Below are 21,903 nucleotides of genomic sequence, written 5' to 3' on the forward strand. Positions count from 1 at the left end.
AATTATACTGATGATACCTTTAGATAAGTTTTACTTAAAAACTATGTATAAGCTTTGGCGGCAGTGAGGCTGAGACTACAACCATGGTTTATATGGTCTGCAAGATAAATGGAAGAATAAAGTATTGTCACAGTAACCAGGAAGGTCTAATACAGTCGTTCTGGCAGTAACTGAATGTTTGAAATTGGGGAGAATAGCAGAAATTACTTGGACAGTATTCCAAAGCAAGTTTACAGACAGCAAAAGGCATATCAATATCCAACCTTAAAAAACAACACGCCTGGCATCAGGGGTTAGGGCCTTTTTTTTCATAGCTGCATGTTTTAAGGTTTGACATTAAATATTTAAACAAAAAATGGAGTGTTTTTTTTTTTATTATGAAGATGACAACGAAATAGAGATCTATTCGGACTTAACAGCGAAGCAATCTACTACAACAACAACACAAATTAACGCAGGTAAAATTGATAAATATCTCCCAATTCTCGAAATGAAATGTTAATGTATTGTTGATTTTATGATCACAAAGCGAACAACTACAAAGTGAGATTAATAATATTTGCTCTGTTTTATGCGTTGTTCTGTATCATTAGTGTATGTGCATGTTGAATAAGTACGTATTTTCGGCTTACTTCTTTTTTCGGATAGTTCATTTTTCTGCTTCAAAACTACACATGTTTAAACGTTGATAAAATGCAAAACGGGGATATTTATAGTCTTAAAACACACTGCGCACATATCTCAAACATTGAATATCATTTGTTACAAAATCAGCATGTTTTCAGAATTACCATTTACTATCATAATCAATGCAACAAAAAGTAAAGACAACTTACTTTGAGTGTTTAAACACAAATTGCTTGTCAAAGGAATACAAGAATGCATTCGAGCTTGGTTGGTGTTGCGCAGTCGAATTTAACAAGAGAGCCAGGACACAGATGATATTGTCAATGGTTATAATAAAATTACTTGCCTCCGTAGTCCCCTGCTGCGGTGACGGAGTGGTCAAAGGCGCCTGTTCATACCACTACATGTTTTTCGTCAGTGCTGTGGGTTAGTTCGCTCCCCACTGTGAGCGTTTTTTTGTGTTTTTTTATCTCAGGCGTAAAAAAAAAAGTTGTTTGTTTCCGGTGGCCCGACCTACCCTATTTTTTTACTGCCGACCCTAAACTTTTTTAGCGGTAAAATCGGGCCGCATATTTTTGCGAATAAGTATATTATTATTTTTATAGCTCTTTGCACGAATGGACTACTCCACCGATCGGGCGAGTGGTTTTGTACGTGGTAACTTTACCAAATTAAATAAAAAACAAATTAATACATCAGGCAAAATTACCTGGATTGACTGGAATTTACCCGCGAATCATAAAAATATCAAAACGTCATGCTGGTAATTTTCCATTCCACAAACAGGTGCGCCCTGTAGTAATATCTTATTTACATCGCGGTTACTTTTGACACAATAAACGCGCGTGGTGCATTCATTTTTCAATGTAATTGCTTCAAATTTTCAACACCGCTTGAGAACTAATGCAGTTTGAGTTCTATAACAATTTTAATAAGTTACCAACAGGAATGTAGGCAAAATTCTTTAAAAACGATCAGATTTTCATATAATGTTTTGTAAAATTTCAAACAGTGCGATCTTGATTATTTACTTCTTTCTTAAAGTAAATAAACGGTACATACTATGGTAATAAAATTCAGACTCTTGACCAGAATGTACAAAAAACACAACTAAAAAATCTTAAATAATGAAAAAGCGGCAGCAATTTAAATACACGGTGTAAAATGATTTTTGGCAAACAGATTTCTGTTAGCACGGCAGAATAGGTTACGTGACCTCGTGAACGTAAATAGAAATGTGGTTTTAAAATAAAGCAGTATGATGTTGTTGCGGATTTTAATAAGTTTTAAATTATTCATAGTACATGTATCTTTTGACACAACACTTTGTTAGATATTCTTTTCAAACAATAATGTAAATTCCTTGAGGGCAAATAGGTCACTGAGGTAGGCTATCCACTATCATCGTTCACGACACATTTACATGTCAGTTTATTCGGGATATTGCACATTCGCTTTTAAAAAAAGATAAAGAAAAAACTTTTTTATTGATTTCTTCTCAACAATTTAAGGAATCGAGAAAGTACGATCAGACAGTGATGTGTCACATGGCGCGAAAACATGACGTAATGCCATGACAATCTCGGGCAACTATACCGCTTTGATCTCCACTCCAGATGCCATAATAACCGACACACTTCTTTTAGCTCTTTGAGTGGGTGTTAATTGATGATGAAAACAAGGCTAATTACTTAGTTTATCATCAGAATAATTACCGATAATTGTTAATTTTTTTTTCACTTTCAACACGGGTCAACGTCGGGTGGATGATGATTATTGTGTCCATATTTTGGGACACGTTTCAAAATAATTATTTTTCGGGATAACAGATTGCTACAGTCTTCATTCTTAATTATTTTAGAAATAAGTCCTGTTTCTTTGAGTCATATGAAGTTATGACGTCTACAACATCACAATTTATGTGATAGAATTGGAGGTCCACTAAAGTCTGAGCAAGTCTACTAGATTTCAGCAGTTGGTGGACCTGCTGAAAAAAGTTAAGGTCGAGGCCTGCAGAGTCTTGAAAAGTCAGGTTTTAGATGGGATTTACAGGGTTTTTCCAAGCCCCCAAAAAGGTGGTAAATTTACCACTTTTCGAGGTCCATGTCCCCCCTTTTCTTAGCAAAGGGGGGCATGAGTTTTCCCCAAAAAACAATTTTTCAAATTAATTAAAAGTTAATCAATTTAAACTATTGAAAGCCCAAAAGAGTATCAAAGTATTCAAGCAAATCCAAACATGTCCCCCAAAATAGTCTCTTCTTTTTTCCAGAAAAATAAATTTAGGGGGACATAAATTTCCTAGGGAAAACCCTGGATTTATAGTAGTAAGACGTTGAACAACCACTTGCAGCTTTATTAATTCACAATTTTGGCATACCAGTCAAAACTCCATTGTCTAGCATTTCCAGTTAATCCAGAATTTTAGACTGGGGTAGGGGGTGATGGTATTAATCTCAATGCAGATCAAAGATGCAAATCATATTCCTGTCCAGTGTGCTTTTACTTGGTTTTAGTTTGAAATATAAATGTTGGTTGTTGAATAATATTCAATATTAAAATTATTATTTAAAGAGAGAATCCACAGCAAGATTTCATTCAAGTTTCATGTTTAATCAAATATATAAAACCATGTTCTTCGCAAGTAATTGCCAACTTCTCCACATGAATTAGCAGCGGAGAATGAATGATATAGGACACAACGATCCTATGACCACTTGATCCGTAGATCTACTGCTCTACCTATTGAACTAATCGGATTGGCTACTCTGGAAATGAAAAAACAACAACAACAAAACACAAACATAAAGCAAATATTTATTTCATAATATTTAAATACACAACCAAATGGCATTTTATATTGCTAAAACATCATCAAAGTCATTGTACATTTAGGTGTAAATCAAACATAACAATAGGATGCATGTTTATAAGGTTTATAATCTCCCTGTTTGAAACTAAGATGGTGTTATGTTTAAAAAAAAAAAAAAAAAAAAAAAAAAATGCCTACCTACCTACCCTATTTTTTTTGGCCATGTCACTGGAAACAAACAACTTTTTTTTTAGGCCTCATCTGATTTTTTGGAAAAAAAATGATTGAGTTATTGTCATCACCTGGTCGGCGTTGGCGTTGCCTGGTTAAGTTTTATGTTTAGGTCAGCTTTTCTCGTTAACTATCAAAAGCTATTGCTTTAAAAATTGCAACACATGTTCACCATCAAAAGGTGACTCTGTACAGCAAGAAACATAACTGCAATGGTTTGCAGGAATTATGGCCCCTTTTGGACTTAGAAAATATCAGATTTCTTAGTTAAGTTTTGCGTTTAGGTCAACTTTTCTCCTTAACGGTCAAAGCTATTGTCTATTGAAATTAAAATCATTCTTAAGTCAAAATATTTGTGGGTCTGCAGATTGAATTTAAATTTTGCTACAGTTTGATGATTTTTATGCCCCGGTTGTCAAAGACCCGAGAGGTGTATAGTATTTTAATTTGAGCTGTCTGTCCATTAGTTTGTCAGTTCATCAATTTGTCTGTCAGTCAGTCAGTCAGTCAGTCACACTTACTTGTGTTGTCAGTTCCTCCTACAGTTTCTATCCAACTGAAATGAAACTTGGTATACACATAAAGCTAGAAGTGGACATATAAATTTTATCAGGACTTTCATTTACACTTAAAATTTCTGGAGTTTTGTCTCCTTTTTATTACAACAACATCAGAACATTATGTATTCAACTCCTACAGTTTCCATCAGATTAAAACTTCATCACTTGGTATACATCATCATCAACATGAAGTGGACATGCTCGTATTGTTAAGGATTCCATGTGCGATTATTTTTGTGTGGAGTTATTTCCCTTTTTAGCTCACTAGACTGTGAAACCAAAATTTGTAGTCCTGTTTGGCGCCATGTAACCTATACTGTGTTAGTGCGCCGTAAAACCCAAATAAATAAATAAATAAGCTCACTTGAAACGTAGTGACAAGATGAGCTTTTGTGATCGCCCAGTGTCTGTCGTCCGTCGTCCACAATTTCTTGTGAACATGATAGAGACCACATTTTGCAACTGATTTTAATCAAAGTTGCACACAACTTACATTGGCATAATATCTCGGTTCATTTCGAAAACTTGGACTTGGACTAGACGCACACATGCTAGTTTACCTGAAAGGGGTTTAAGCAGTATGAAAAGATAGATAGATAGATCTTCAAATTTTTGTCTTAGGCCTAAAAAAAAATAGCTGTGTGACGACAGACGAAAGGCGATCACAAAAGCTCATCTTGTCACTTGACTGTTAACACTAGAGGTCACAATTTTGACCTAATCTTCATGAAACTTGGTCAGAATGTTACCCTTGATAAAATCTTGGACGAATTCGATATTGGCTCATCTGGGGTCAAAAACTAGGTCACCAGGTCAAATCAAAGGAAAAGCTTGTTAACACTGTAGAGGCCACATTTATGATGTATCTTCATGAAACTTGGTCAGAATGTTAATCATGATGATCTCAAAGTCCAGTTTGAATCAGGGTCATCTGGGGTCAAAAACTAGGTCACCAGGTAAAATCAAAGGAAAAGCTAGTTAACAATCTAGAGGCCACATTTATGACCATATCTTAATGAAACATGGTCAGAATGTTAATCTTGATGATCTATAGGTCAAGTTCAAATCTGGGTCATCTGGGATCAAAAACTAGGTCACCAGGTCAAATCAAAGGAAAAGCTAGTTAACACTCTAGAGGCCACATTTATGACCATATCTTCATGAAACTTGGTCAGAATGTTAGTCTTGATGATCTTAAGGTCAAGTTCGAATCTGGGTCATATGGGGTCAAAAACTAGGTCACTGAGTCAAATCAAAAGAAAAGTTAGTTAACACTCTTAGAGGCCATATTTATGACCATATCTTAAACTATCTTGATGATCTTTAGGTCAATAGGTCAGGTGAGCGATACAGGGCCGTCATGGCCCCCTTGTTCAAAATACATGAATACATGATCGGACTTACTGGCTTGTTTATTAGGTTGCTTTTATGACATGTCGTTTTGGCAATTATAGTTAGGAATGCTGAATACACAGCTCAAAGCCTGAAGGCATGTCACACTGGACTGCGATAATACTCTGGCTGCATTTACTTGATAATGATGCTTCAGAAAGAATACAGACCTACCGACCCTACTTTTTTGTGCCCCCCCCCCCCCCCCCCCCCCCCCCATTAGTGGTGGGGGCATATTCACCTAATTATGTGCCTCACTCAAAAAGTATTTAATGTAAATTCATGAAACCTTGCTTGAGTCTTTATCATAATGTGACCTTGCACACTTGGCATTCTTCTTGAGAATTTTAGCGTTTATTACAGAGTTATGGCCCTTTAAATAGCCAAAATAGTGGATTTTTTATTTGTGATGCTCATAGCTCAAAAAGTATATGGTATAGAATAATGAATCCATTTCATAATTTTTTTTTTGAGGCTATACCCCATTAAGACTGCAAACATTTGAATGATTTCCCCTTATTTGTGACAAATGTACCAGTAGGGGGCACACCCTGTGTTCTACAGACACATTCTAGTTTGGCCATGCCACCAGAAACACAACTTTCTTTTTTTGGCCTTAGATCTAGGGAAAGTAAAAAAAAATGGTCATCTGGGGTTAAAAACTGTGTCATTCAATTTGTTTTAAAGATGATTATGTGCAATGTGTTGTCAGTGCTGTAATAAAATGTTATTTGTAATCGATTGTAATAGAATGAATCAGTTATTGAAGTTTTGCCTGATAATAATGAAAGTTAAGGCCTTTGTTTAACTGAAAAACTGTTGTATGTCCAGTGCACTGTCTGGCAAACAACTCTTCTTTGTAAGATAATCATCTTTTTGATTATATAAAAATAGCCAAGTTATGTGTCAGATGCAACTGACTAAATTTAGAATGAATATTAACAAAGACTTTGAATGAATACTTTTTATTCTTTTCTAACATATATGTCACTGTAAAGCAGGTATGATATTATATTGCTATCATAATGATATCATAGTAAAAATGAACAAATATACGAAAAGTTACAGATACTTTGTAAATGTAACTTTTAGCAATGAATCGACAATAAAATACCAGTTTATTAGAAAAAGTTGCCATAGTTTAGGTTAGATGATGCAGCTGCTAAAATTATTTTGGTATTAAATATTTTCACCTCAACTTAAACTGCAGAATGCACTGATGGGGAGCCTAAATGCGGGCTTTATTGAGGGGAGCCTTAAAGTTGACTTTGTTGAGGGGAGACCAGTAAGGGCTTCTTTGTGTGGAGCCTCAGTTTAGTCTTCATTTAGGGGAACCTTAGTCTGGGCTTAGTTGTGGGGAGTCACAGTCTGGGCTTCATTGAGGGGAGACTCAGTCAGGGCTTCCTTGTGTGGAGCCTCAGTTTAGACTTCATTAAGGGGAGCCTCAGTCTGGGCTTAGTTGAGGGGAGCCACAGTCGGGGCTTCATTGAGGGGAGCCACAGTCTGGGCTTTGTTGAGGGGAGCCTCAGTCTGGGCTTCATTGAGGGGAGACTCAGTCAGGGCTTCTTTGTGTGGAGCCTCAGTTTAGACTTCATTGAGGGGAGCCTCAGTCTGGGCTTAGTTGAGGCGGGAAGCCTCAGTCTGGGCTTTGTTGAGGGGAGCCTCAGTTTGGGCTTCATTGAGGGGAGCCTCAGTTTGGACTTCATTGAGCGGAGCCACAGTCTGGGCTTTGTTGAGGGGGCCTCAGTTTGGGCTTCATTGAGGGGAGCCTCAGTCTGGGCTTCATTGAGGGGAGCCTGAATCTGGGCTCTGTGGAGGGAGTCACAATCTGGGCTTTGTTGAGGGGAGCCTAAGTCTGGGCTTCATTGCAGGGAGCCTCAGTTAAGGCTTTGTTGAAGCCTTTCTGATTCCCATACTTGACCAATTTGTATTCAGTATGAACAAACATATTCATGTTTTGGTATTATAACTTGGATGAATGGGTACTACAAATTCAATAGAGTAAACATATAAAATACCACAACATTCAAGCAATATAAAACTAGAACATATAATTATAGAAAAATATGAAATGAAAATTACTCAGAAGCACTACATAGCAAGGCACTTTAATTAGTATGTACATGAAAAGAGTTTATGACAGTTAGGAAAAAACAGAATTGTTATACATGTAAATATCTAAGCTTTTTCATTTTATTTTGGATGTTGGTTAAAGCTGAGCGATGTATTAAATATTTATTAAAACAAGCTAGCTACATCTTTAATAAGATTTTTTCCTATTTCCATTTAATGAGTGTTATTTCATTAGAAAAGCTGAATTGTTAAAATGTTGCCAGCAAAGTTGTCAAGAAGCCACTCATACTCAAGGCTGGCCAGCAAAGTTGTCAAGAAGCCACTCGTGCTCAAGGATGGCCAGCAAATTTGCATAGAAACCACTCTTGCTCAAGGATGGCCAGCAAAGTTGCATAGAAACCACTCGTGCTCAAGGGTAGCCAGCAAAGTTGCATAGAAACCACTCTTGCTCAAGGATGGCCAGCAAAGTTGCATAGAAACCACTCTTGCTCAAGGATGGCCAGCAAAGTTGCATAGAAACCACTCTTGCTCAAGGATGGCCAGCAAAGTTGCATAGAAACCACTCTTGCTCAAGGATGGCCAGCAAAGTTGCATAGAAACCACTTTTGCTCAAGGATGGCTAGCAAAGTTGCATAGGAACCACTCGTGCTCAAGGATGGCCAGCAAAGTTGCATAGAAACCACTCGTGCTCAAGGATGGCCAGCAATTTGCATAGAAACCACTCGTGCTCAAGGATGGCCAGCAAAGTTGCATAGAAACCACTCGTGCTCAAGGATGGCCAGCAAAGTTGCATAGAAACCACTCGTGCTCAAGGATGGCCAGCAAATTTGCATAGAAACCACTCGTATGCTCATGTTTGTCAGTAAATTTCCTTAGTCACTCATGCTCACAGAAGTCAGAAAAGTTATCTAGAGTGTAATCAAGTTTGACTAGAAGCCATACATGGGCCCATCGTGGTAAGCATTGTCTCAAAGTCACACATGGGGTCACTGTTGTTTAAGCAAAAATCAAGTGCTTTACATACTGTGAAATCATTAAATTTCGTGGACATGAAATTTCATGGTTTTGGTCAAAACGGAAATTTCATGTGGATATGAATTTGTAGATTTCAACTTTTGAACAAAAAGTGAATGGGAATTTTATTTTTTCATTGGGATTAGATTTCGTGGATTGGCTCAACCACGAAATCAACGAAAATTAGTCCCCCACGAATGTTAATGATTTCACAGTAGTAAGCAAAGTTTAGTGCATGATGATATGAGTCAAATGGAGGACAACTGCATAGAGGCAAAAACTTCATAACATCTTGATACAACTGGGACGGTTTGACTTTATGTATGAGCCAGTGGCATAATTATACAAACATCTTAAATATTAATATTATGTACATCAATAGAAATATCTTGAGGAAATTTTTAGTGCAGTTGTTGCTATCATTTAGTTTTGAAGTATAAAAGGTAATGGGTGAAAAACAGGAGAATTTTGAGGCCATTAATTTGTCCAGATTGCACCCACCCACTAAATGCATGAAGGTATTTTTGTCTTCTGTTGCTAGTAAAATTCCTTGATAGGTTCAAATCACTTAAATACACACAGGAAATTGGCCATCATTGAAGCTATTATTTTACTTCCTTGAAAAGAAAAATCTGATGAAGATCAGCATTATCAAGGGTGCTATTCTAGCATAAAACGCGAAAAACCAAATAAATGAATACATTATCCCTCAACGTCATTAAATTTCCATGAAATGTGCAGGAATATCCGAGTTGTTTTTAGCTCACCTGTCACAAAGTGACAAGGTGAGCTTTTGTGATCGCGCGGCGTCCGTCGTCCGTGCGTGCGTGCGTGCATGCGTCCGTAAACTTTCGCTTGTGACCACTCTAGAGGTCACATTTTTCATGGGATCTTTATGAAAATTGGTCAGAATGTTCACCTTGATGATATCTAGGTCAAGTTCGAAACTGGGTCACGTGCCGTCAAAAACTAGGTCAGTAGGTCTAAAAATAGAAAAACCTTGTGACCTCTCTAGAGGCCATATATTTCACAAGATCTTCATGAAAATTGGTCAGAATGTTCACCTTGATGATATCTAGGTCAAGTTCGAAACTGGGTCACGTGGGGTCAAAAACTAGGTCAGTAGGTCTAAAAATAGAAAAACCTTGTGACCTCTCTAGAGGCCATATTTTTCATGAGATCTTCATGAATATTGGTCAGAATGTTTACCTTGATGATATCTAGGTCAAGTTCGAAACTGGGTCACGTGGGGTCAAAAACTAGGTCAGTAGGTCTAAAAATAGAAAAACCTTGTGACCTCTCTAGAGGCCATATTTTTCATGAGATCTTCATGAATATTGGTCAGAATGTTCATCTTGATGATATCTAGGTCAAGTTTGAAACTGGGTCACGTGGAGTCAAAAACTAGGTCATTAGGTCTAAAAATAGAAAAACCTTGTGACCTCTCTAGAGGCCATATTTCTCAATGGATCTTCATGAAAATTGGTCAGAATGTTAAGCTTGATGATATCTAGGTCAAGTTCGAAACTGGGTCACGTAGGTTTAAAAACTAGGTCAGTAGATCTAAAAATAGAAAAACCTTGTGACCTCTCTAGAGGCCATATTTTTCATGAGATCTTCATGAATATTGGTCAGAATATTCACCTTGATGATATCTAGGTCAAGTTCGATACTGGGTCATGTGGGATCAAAAACTAGGTCAGTAGGTCTAAAAATAAAAAAACCTTGTGACCTCTCTAGAGGCCATATTTCTCAATGGATCTTCATGAAAATTGGTCAGAATGTTCACCTTGATGATATCTAGGTCAAGTTCGAAACTGGGTCACATGCGGTCAAAAACTAGGTCAGTAGGTCTAAAAATAGAAAAACCTTGTGACCTCTCTAGAGGCCATATTTTTCAATGGATCTTCATGAAAATTGGTCAGAATGTTAACCTTGATGATATCTAGATCAAGTTCGAAACTGGGTCACGTGGGGTTAAAAACTAGGTCAGTAGATCTAAAAATAGAAAAACCTTGTGACCTCTCTAGAGGCCATATTTTTCATGAGATCTTCATGAATATTGGTCAGAAGGTTCATCTTGATGATATCTAGGTCAGGTTTGAAACTGGGTCACGTGGGGTCAAAAACTAGGTCAGTAGGTCTAAAAATAGAAAAACCTTGTGACCTCTCTAGAGGCGATATTTTTCAATGGATCTTCATGAAAATTGGTGAGACTGTTCAGCTTGATGATATCTAGGTCAGGTTCGTAACTGGGTCATGTGCCTTCAAAAACTAGGTCAGTAGGTCGAAAAATAGAAAAACCTTGTGACCTCTCTAGAGGCCATATTTTTCATGAGATCTTCATGAAAATTGGTGAGAATGTTCACCTTGATGATATCTAGGTCAAGTTTAAAAGTGGGTCACGTGCCTTCAAAAACTAGGTCATTAGGTCAGATAATAGAAAAACTTTGTGACCTCTCTAGAGGCCATATTTTTCAATGGATCTTCATGAAAATTGGTCAGAATTTTTTATCTTGATGATATCTATGTCACATGTGCTGAAAAACTAGGTCACTTTGTCAAATAATAGAAATAACGACGTCATACTCAGTTCAACACTGGGTCATGTGGGGATAGGTGAGCGATTCAGGACCATCATGGTCCTCTTGTTTCATGTTGACATCATTTCCATTTGAATTATCCGTTTTGGGGCCGTAATGCGTTAACGCTCTGCCACGGAACGCGCATATATAAAAAGGTGTTATAACAGCACGTGAGCGCGAGAATCTCTCTGTTAACACATGTTTTCTCTCCTGTTAATTTAACACCCCCAAAAAGTGACAAGAACAGCAGTTTTATGCTAGAATATTCAAAAGTGCCCAGTTGTTAGAATAGTTTGTCAGGAATTAGAAAAGAAGCTTAAGAATAATATGAGCCGTGCCATGAGAAAACCAACATAGTGGGTTTGCGACCAGCATGGATCCAGACCAGCCTGCACATCCACGCAGTCTGGTCAGGATCCATGCTGTTCACTTTCAAAGCCTATTGCTATTAGAGAAACCATAAGCGAACAGCATGGATCCTGACCAGACTGCGCGGATGCGCAGGCTGGTCTGGATCCATGCTGGTCACAAACCCATTATGTTGATTTTCTCATGGCACGGCTCATATTTCCTAAGGTAACAGCTTAAATACTGGTATTTCTAATTATGGCGTATACAAAAGACTTTTCCTATACTGCTGATTCAATTTTATATCCTGCATTAAGACTATATTGGCTAGAATGCCGCGATCCTGGCCGCGAGTTATAACCATATCCTGATTGTGATAAACTGTCTATTGAGTCTTTACGTGCCATTGATTGCGAGTGGGTACCTTCCGAATGCCCGTCAGGGTCTGGCATCATAGAATGAAAAAAGTTTCTAACAACAAAGCTTTTATCAGATTCATTCAGTGAACTTGATTCAGCATCTATTTTACGATTTTCTTTCTTTTCACGATAATAATCACGATCGCCACGTCCCCCTTTTGGTTCTCGACTCAATTTTCTAACCCCTTGTACAGCTTTTAATTCTCTATGCTTCTTTTTCTTCTTTTTTTCAACTTCCTCGTCCTTTGCGGGTTCATAACATATAAGGGGATCACCTCGTTTGTGTCTTCTGTATAAGTAACAGGCAACAATTAAAATGATGATTACCACAACAACTAATCCAGCTAAAACTCCAACAATAATACCAACGGGTGCAGATGAACTTGTTCCAGTTTTAATACAGTCTTCAATGTCATTTGGCAAAAGTCTGGAAATATCACGGTTGACGAGGTTTTGTGGTGAGGAACACTTAGGTGACTGGCAATTTCCTCTAAATCCCATTTCTGGCACTTCAGTGCAATAAATAATATTAGAACTTTGTGGATTCTGCAACCAATTATGTAATGGTTTGATCAAACAGTCGCAATTCCATGGGTTATTTGCTAGTTTCACATGCTGCATATACATTGCCTTGTCAAAAAAACTCTGCGGAAGATATTTGAGCCAGTTATTTGATAAATCGATCTGCCGTAAACTAGGAACTTGCTGAAAATGTTCCTCACTCAGTAGCTTAATGGCACAAGAAGATAAATTCAGGGTGTTCATTTTATGCATTCCGTTAAAAATTTCCGGCGGAAGATTTATAAGTACATGATTGTTATTTAACTTCAAATTGTAAACTTTTGAAGATATTGGCTGAAAAACGTAAGCTGGAAGACTGTGAATTCTGTTGCCAGACAAGTCGAGATTACCAACACCACTTAGGTACATGAAGGCATTTGGGCTTATTGTTGCGATTAAGTTCTTTGATAAGTCCAGAGTATCCAGATCCATACCAGCAAACTGGCCATCATTTAGAGCTGATATTTGATTTCCTTGAAGAGTCAAATTTTGCAGCTTCTGCAGTAATCGAAAACTGTCTGTATTTGGGAGTGATTTTATTTGGTTGTATGAAAGATCCAGAGTACGTATTGAGCTGATTGCAGAAAATAAGTCGTTTTCTAGTGTACTAATGCTGCATCCACTGGCTAGCAATTTAACAAGGCTTGTCACACCCTGGAATGATGGTCCTCGAAGATTTCTGATATTTGTGTTTCCGGCGATTCTAAGTTCTTGAAGGTTTGACTGAGAAGCAAATAATCCACTTGGCAAATCGTTTAGTCTGTTGCCACTTAAATCCACAAGTTGTAAGTAGGATAGTGGCTTGAATAGGTCCGGACTTGATATTTGTTGAAGAGCATTGTTTGATAAATCCAAAATTTGCAACCTAGTCATGGCTTTAAATGTATATTGTTGTATATCAGTCAATTGGCCATTTGTTAATTTAAGCTGCAGAAAACTGCTCGCTGGCATGTCTGCAAAATCGGACTCCTGTAGATTGTAAAACTGGCCTTCCCTCACCTCGAACTTGTTTGTGTCTTTGGGTATATCAGGGCCAATGTTCTTCAGGGAGGACACTTGAGAACATGTTACAGTTCTGTACTGTGCGCAGTTACAGTTTGTAGGACATGTATACACCAACCATGTACTCATCTGGGTCACTATGGCAACAATTAGCAGCAGCTTTTGTAACATTTCCATGGTACATATATCTGAAACAAACAAAAAATGTTTTAACAAAATTTTTATTAATTACCGGTATTCTATCTATTTACTTCTGCTGAAGTGAATTTTCACTTCAAACTACTTTAACCTGTATCCTGCTACATTTCTATAATGGACTTGTCCATCTTTCAGTTTGGACAGTACCATTAAATGTTAAAGGGGGTGCTTATCTAAAAGATACTGACTGAATGGCGAACAGTGCAGATCATGATCAGACTGCACGGATGTGCAGGCTGATCATGATCTACACTGGTCGGCGTGGTCGTAAAGGCAGAATCAATCTTGGCCAGCATGGTAAGGGTTAAATCTAAGATAATGCAGTAGTGTGTGCCTAAAATGGTTCACTTGATGAGAATTTAAGAGTATACGAGCCGTGCCATGAGAAAACCAACATAGTGGGTTTGCGACCAGCATGGATCCAGACCAGCCTGCGCATCCTCGCAGTCTGGTCAGGATCCATGCTGTTCGCTTACAGTTTCTCGATTCCAGTAGGCTTTAAAAGCGAACAGCATGGATCCTAAACAGCCTGCGCGGATGCACAGGCTGGTCTGGATCCATACTGGTTGCAAACCCACTATGTTGGTTTTCTCATGGCATGGCTCATACTCTTATTGAATGGCTCGCTGGTCGCTAACAGTTTCTCTGATTCCAGTAGGCTTTAAAAGCGAACAGCATGGATCCTGACCAGCCTGCGCAAATGCGCAGGCTGGTCTGGATCCATGCTGGTCGCAAACCCACTATGTTGGTTTTCTCATGGCACGGCTCATACTCTTATTGAATGGCTCGCTGGTCAATAGTCAAAACTTTCACCGAGGGCCAATAATTTTGACTATTGACTGGCAAGCCATTCAATGAATGTTTGATGCCGTAACTTCAGAAATCAATTTTCACAGTTTAATTTTTAATTTTCTAGACTTACTAGCTTTAAATATAGGCCAGTCACAGTACAAACTATTAAATGGTGATTAATGTATGGGAATCGTGTAATAATTGCTATAATTGTAACACTAGTTGAAAAGGAGGTAGTTTCAGAATACTCCCAATATCCCTCTTTCTAATGTAATGGACATGCGTGCATGCCACGATTATTAGTAAACACTACAAGGAATTTAGGTCCTAGTAGATAATTATGACATGGCTATAATGGTTACAAAAAGGTATGGTACTGAATGTCAAGTAAACAAGATTTCTTGATAGAATAGTTTTGAATCAACTTTTTATTATAACATGGCTAAAACAGTTACAAAAAACACGCATTACTGACATAGGGGTCTGGCACGTGCTTAGATTGAGAAAAAATTCTTTGTCAACATCAAAATCCAAAATCTAAAAAAATCCACCCATACCAGTGTGTACATACCACGTGGTTTGTGACGTCATTTTCGGGTATTACGGCAAGAAAATTTATAAACAAATCCGTCGATTCAGAACTTAAAAGCACCGTAAGTACTTTATTTTTTCACCGATTTTAATAATTCTTTTACGAGGCTCAAGCCAAGATAGTGGGCTATAAACATAAGACAAAGTTTTCCTGAAATTCTAAGCAGTTTTTGCAAAGGTCGGTTCCAACCCTGAAATTCGGCAAATTCTCGGAGGGTAATACGGCAAGAAAAACCCGTGTTTTACAAAATAATGCAGGATTGCTTTCCTTTACATTGTTGTGCCTTTCACCGCTGTTTATTTCGGTTCCAAGAAGGTCAGCGAATCACTTGACTGAAAATGAAATGGTAGGTTTCTCTGTGAAAACCTATGTCTTCGGAAAATGCTAATACGGCAAGAATGATATGACGGCAAGCAGATTCATGAATACTCCTATTGTCCCTAACAGCAGTTGAGACTTACTTCTGTCGGCAGGTTAGTAAATAGGGCATACATACATAGTGCATGGTATGCTAAACTAGAGGGAACCGTTTATAAACAGTAAAGCCCTGTTTCATTTTTGAAGTTTTGACAAAACATTTTTCCGTATGCCTGAGATTTATTAAAAAGAATAATTCAGTGGTCTGTTTTCAAAATTATTGCTACGTTTTCATGCACTTACAGTCCATAGGAAAAATGGGGGCTTTGCTATACTATGAGAGCGATAAAGGACTGTCATGGCCGTCTCAAGATTATTTTTTAAAGTTTGTCTGTTTAACACAACTTGAAAATACGTTTTGCTAATATTTTTGGCAAGTAAAGTGATTGCACAGGCACAGTTTTACATTCTATTTTACGAACATGATTCTGAAACGATATTTTGAACGATTGTAATTTTGTTCTAAAAGATATTTATCGTTTTTCAAAAATAATTTGACACTATGACAACTTACGTATAGGGGTCTAAAGAATGCATGTAATACGGTACAATTTTGATATTAGATTATGCAAAATCTTAAGAAAATTCAAATTTATAATGTTACGTTTACCGAACAGAATAAACCTTCTTTTCTTTTCTTTTCATACTTTTACTTTTATGCCCCCTTTTTATACGCCCGTTTGAAAAACGGGACGTATTATGGGAACGCCCCTGGCGGGCGGGCGGCGTCCATAGACCTTGTCCGGAGCATATCTTCTACATGCATAGAGGGATTTTGATGAAACTTGGCACAGATGTTCACCATCATGAGACGGAGTGTCATGCGCAAGAACCAGGTCCCTAGGTCTAAGGTCAAGGTCACACTCAGAGGTCAAAGGTCAAAGGTCAAATTCAAGAATGACTTTGTCCGGAGCATATCTTCTTCATGCATGGAGGGATCTTGATGAAAGTTGGCACAATTGTTCATCATCATGAGACGGAGTGTCATGCGCAAGAACCAGGTCCCTAGGTCTAAGGTCAAGGTCACACTTAGAGGTCAAAGGATACAAGAATGAAAACTTTGTCCGGAGCATTTCTTCTTCATGCATAGAAGGATTTTGATATAACTTGGCACAAGTGTTCACCACCACAAGACGGAGTGTCATGCGTAAGAACCAGGTCCCTATGTCTAAGGTCAAGGTCACACTTAGAGGTCAAAGGATACAAGAATGAAAACTTTGTCCAGAGAATTTCTTCTTCATGCATAGAGGGATTTTGATATAACTTGGCACAAATGTTCACCACCACAAGACGGAGTGTCATGCGCAAGATCCAGGTCCCTAGGTCTAAGGTCAAGGTCACACTTAGCGGCCAAAGGTCAGATACAAGAATGACTGTCCGAAGCATTTCTTCTTCATGCATGGAGGGATTTTGATGTAACTTGGTACAATTATACGCCATCATGAGACGAAGTGTTGTGCGCAGTTCCCATCTTTAGAATTACTTCCCTTTGTTGTTACTATAAATAGCTTATATTGTAACTTTTTCATTACTAGACGTAGGGAAAAATGGAGACCACTTTTCTGTAGTACAACATGCATGTTACATCCAATTTTGAGGTGTATTTTGACCAATCTCTACCTGGTTAGGATTTTTGTGTGGACTTACAATTTTTTTTGGGATTTTTTTTTTTTTTTTTTTTTTTAAAGATTAACTTCCCTTAGTTGTTACTATAAATAACTTATGTTGTAACTTTTTTATAATTGACTGTAGGGAAAAACCAAGACCACTTTTCTGTGGTACAACATAGATGTTACTTTCTAATTTTAGATGTACTTTAAGGTATCTCTACCTGGTAAGGAGTTTTTTTGTGGACTTAGAAAAACAAAAGAATTACAGTGATTACTAAACAACCACAAAATTAAAATTCCATTTGCAAATACAGGTGCTACAGTAAAGAAATTTGCTGTGACGGGCGTATATTGTGACATTCTGGCACTCTTGTTAGGATATAAAGTTATAGCACTTTCTGGATTAATCATTATATGACTGGATATATAATTCTTACATTTTATGTTAAGCCCAAGCTATCTTCAGTAATGATTCTGCGATCCTTACAATAACTAGGGTCATAACTTAGTAAACAACTGTTTCATGACATGACCTGTATTAAGAAGATGTTACACCGACCCTTGATTCTGTCTGTATTTTCCCGTATTAACGCCCCCGGGGGCGTTACATTTTCCAAAGAGGGGGCGTTTATTTGAGGTAAAAAAATAAAAAATGAAAATGTTTACAAAACTTAAAAACATCGTTCAAACTAGCTGTAAAGTGTTTCTGTGTTGTTTAATCCCCCTAAAACGTAATTATTTGGCATCCAATTTAATGCAGTGTGTCTTTTACGCATTTAAATACGGTACCTCGTGTATTCCATGTCTGGCTTTTTGACACGCTCGCGACACTACACATTACGTCATGACCCAAACAGCTGTGTACTCCCATAGGCACCCGATTTTTTGGGCTACGCTCCTGCACCGCAGAGCGCGCGCGCGCCGACATATATCGTACCATGTCATGCACTGTAATTCAACCTACCTATATAAAAGGTGAAAAGTCCACAAATCTCCCGTTTAAGAAATGGCATATTTTCTCCTGTTACTTAAAAAAACTAAGTAACAGGAGAAAATATGCCATTTCTTAAACGGGAGATTTGTGGACTTTTCACCTTTTATATAGGTAGGTTGAATTACAGTGCATGACATGGTACGATATATGTCGGCGCGCGCGCGCTCTGCGGTGCAGGAGCGTAGCCCAAAAAATCGGGTGCCTATGTGTACTCCGATAACATTTTCCATAGTACATGCGGGTAGCTAATAGCGCAATACACAATGTCAATGGTTTGACACGCTGCTGTGCCTGCTTTTAAATTAAAAGTTCTTAAAACTGCCGAAGAAAAGGGTATATCGTAAACACATTGCTGCAAGTATGTTTAAAGTCGGCAGGAAGCGTGTGCGGGAGTGGTGGAAAAACAAATCAAAAATGTATTTACCGTTTAATTTTCTGTTACGTACCGTACTTAGTACAAATGTTTTGGACTTACGGTACATGGACTGTTTAAAAGTGTGTTTAATTTTTAATACATTGGACTTTAGTACTGTAAATTACTTATTATGTGGACTTATAAAAATGAGGTAGGTGATTTTTCCCCGTTCTTGTTGACTTTTTTTCCCCTCCAAAATGGGTGGGGGGCGTTAATTAGAGGGGGGGGCCTTAATTCGGGAAAATACGGTATGTTTTATTTACCAACATTTATGCCTCAGGAGCAGATCAATATCGCAATGATATCATTCTCATCCATCAGATGTTCGTCAAAATCCCGAGACGAACCTCTGATTTATTTCTGTCGTTTATTTGGTGAGCATGCGCACTCGTAATTACTACCGGGAGAAGTTTCAGCCAATCAATGTTCGCCACTATTTGGCACGCCGAATTGAAATTTCAAACAATATGTAAGCAAGGTAGTTGCTAACGATGGATAAAGGCGATATTCCATAACTGCGATTAATAAAGATTTATTTCTGGTATTCGATGCTAAGAAATTTACCTGAAGAAATAATAATATTCCTCGTAAGTCGGCATCGATATGAAAGGACGCGGTCACGCTTTTACGCGGACGACTTTGATTGGTTCGCTACATTTTGTCGCGAAACGACGCTGATTGGCTGAAACGTTTTACCTGTAATGTTACCAAACCACAAATATCGGCGAAATGTGCCAGAGGTTCATCCGGGGAACCACGGTAGACCTCTGGTATGCGAGAATGAATGATATGTGCTCTTTGGCTAATTACTAACGCTTTATTCAAAGGTCAGGCAATATTTTTTTCTCTCACGTTCCGTGTGGTCTTTATGAGATATAAAGAATCGTTGGTTTACGCGTTGAAAGTGTCCAAATATTTAAGAAAATATTTTAACACATTACGTTTTGTATATTGTTTTTATTTTTTGAAGGTGCATCTGCATTTTACACTCTAGTATGACATACTAGAAGTACACATGCATATTTTTGTTATTAATAATTACATGGTTTACAATGATTAAACTGTGTTTAATGGACGATACGACAAATGCAGAGTCGAGATGGAAATCCTTTGCACTTACTAAGTTTCAATGTGTATAATATGTCGTTGCGTTACTTGCGTGTATGGAAACTACAAAGCTGGCTTGGTGACCTTTTGTAGTTTTTGCATTTGTTGTGTTACCATTGCTTTCTTGGGTCTGATAAAATGAATTGTTCAATTTTACTTAAATTTTACTGTTATGTTTTACATTTCAAAACGTTTCATAAATTTCTAAAATTTGTAACTATCTGTTTATACTGTCATAATTTAATGTGTAATGCGTTAATTTTATTAAAATAAGTAACTTGATTGAAAATTTCAATTTCTGTGTGTAACCATAATCTCGAAATCTCAGACTTTTGTCGAAATGCAGTTTCGATACATTATCAGTTACTATTATAGATAGGCATTGTTCAGAGGCTCAGCTATCACTATTTAAATGATTGATAAGTAAACACATAATTTGAATATGTAGGATATATTTTCAATTTTAAACACTTTTTGTAGGCTTTTTAGCAGTTTGACTCTATTAAGATGGTTGTTAGCATTCGCGGATGCAATAGTATAGACACATAGGGACACATTTATAAGATACCTCTTGAGACTATAAATAAAGTAGAAATTAGGAAACTTCTCTTAAAAGCTCTAATTAGATAACAAGTAATGAAACAGAAAAAAATAGATCTACTAAACGATCTTTAAGAAGCATTGAAAAAAGCCGTTCTTTCATATCACATCATACCGAAATTTATCTAAAGAGAAGCTAAAGAAATCTGCAAACTGGTATTATACATGTGGAAACGAGTCTCAAACTCAATAATTCGCGAAACTGTTCGTAAAGGAAAAAAAGGCATATTCATGAATCTGCTTGCCGTCATATCATTCTTGCCGTATTAGCATTTTCCGAAGACATAGGTTTTCACAGAGAAAACTACCATTTTATGTCAAGTAAAGTGGTCCGCAGGCCTTCTTGGAACCGAAATCAACAGCGGTGTAAGGTACAACAATGTAAAGAAAAGCAATCCTGCATTATCTTGTAAAATACGGGTTTTTCTTGCCGTATTACCCTCCAAGAATTTGCCGAATTTCAGGGTTGGAACCGACCTTTGCAAAAACTGCTTAGAATTTCAGGAAAACTTTGTCTTATAAATGTTTATAGCCCACTATCTTGGCTTGAGCCTCGTAAAAGAATTATTAAAATCGGTGAAAAAATGAAGTACTTACGGTGCTTTTAAGTTCTGAATCGACGGATTTGTTTATAAATTTTCTTGCCGTAATACCCGAAAATGACGTCACAAACCACGTGGTATGTACACACTGCATACTGTATTATGTTAAACGTAAAATTTATGTTTTATGTTTATATACATGTATGGGTGGATTTTTTCAGATTTTGGATTTTGATGTTCACGAAGAATTTTTCTCAATCTCAGCACCACCGGACCCCGAATGTCACATAAACAAGGTCACATTATTGAATGTCATGTAGACAAGATACATGTACTTGTTTTGAAGGTCTTTTCAGTACCGAAATGTTAAGGTTACATGTAAGGTAAATAAAGACGTTTATCAAAATATTTTATCTTGTTTTACATCAGCTTATACATTCCCTTTAGGCATGTTAGATCTATGGGACATTCTTTATGTTTCAGTTTATCCTTTGTTCATACATGTATAAAATTGAAATGTATGTGTTTCAAGCTATAACTACAAAAAAATCTGCTGTAATTTGGTGCCGAGCATATATTGTAATTCATACATACCTGTAGAAATATTAATATCTCCAGCTATAGAAAATATTACACTTTATCTTTACTCATCATATATCAGGAATAAGCAGGTAAAAGTGTGACACAACGCCAATTTACATTTAATAGTTTCATTTTACTCGATCGTCAGCCATTTTTCACCATTTAGTCCACAATTAGGTCAGTTTGTGTAACTTTATATATGATCCAGATATGCTCCAAAATACCTTTCCTGTTTATATTTACAATTTAAACCCAATATTACACTTCTACCCAGTTTTCTAAATGGGACAGTCCTTTAATCAAGGTAAGTCAGGTATGACCAAATTGTGTATTACCATACCTGAGTTAGTTTCATTATGATCGTAGGGGTGTCAAGTTAATACAGGTATTGAATATCAAGGTATTACCAGTGACATTGACAGCCACAAGGGAC

The 21,903-nt window shown here is 37.3% G+C and overlaps 2 protein-coding genes across 4 annotated transcripts in view; one reads left to right on the forward strand and one right to left on the reverse strand.

The window, feature by feature from the left end:
* The first annotated feature begins 313 nt into the window (after positions 1–313).
* LOC123549331 (anoctamin-10-like) overlaps positions 314–21,903 on the forward strand; it is a 58,442-nt gene continuing 36,852 nt past the window's right edge. For 2 of the 3 annotated variants that reach the window (XM_053545474.1, XM_053545468.1), the window contains exon 1: positions 314–458. The gene's annotated coding sequence lies outside the window, so the exon portion shown is untranslated. Of the gene's footprint in view, positions 459–15,523; positions 15,677–21,903 lie in introns of those variants that run through there. The other variant, XM_053545470.1, reaches the window with a different exon arrangement.
* Positions 10,558–21,781, reverse strand: LOC123549332 (leucine-rich repeat-containing protein 15-like). Its single transcript, XM_045337344.2, has 2 exons — positions 21,483–21,781; positions 10,558–13,809 (listed from the first exon to the last, which is right to left on the reverse strand). Exon 2 carries the CDS (start codon positions 13,796–13,798, stop codon positions 11,921–11,923), a length of 1,878 nt encoding a protein of 625 aa, XP_045193279.2. The 5' UTR covers positions 13,799–13,809; positions 21,483–21,781; the 3' UTR covers positions 10,558–11,920.

This window comes from Mercenaria mercenaria, chromosome 6 (genome assembly GCF_021730395.1).
Source record: "Mercenaria mercenaria strain notata chromosome 6, MADL_Memer_1, whole genome shotgun sequence".
In the NCBI taxonomy this organism is placed as follows: Eukaryota; Metazoa; Mollusca; class Bivalvia; order Venerida; family Veneridae; genus Mercenaria; species Mercenaria mercenaria.

What these genes read in the sequence shown, in the direction of transcription:
- LOC123549332 (XM_045337344.2), bottom strand. Translation starts at nt 13,798, where the DNA reads ATGGAAATGTTACAAAAGCTGCTGCTAATTGTTGCCATAGTGACCCAG.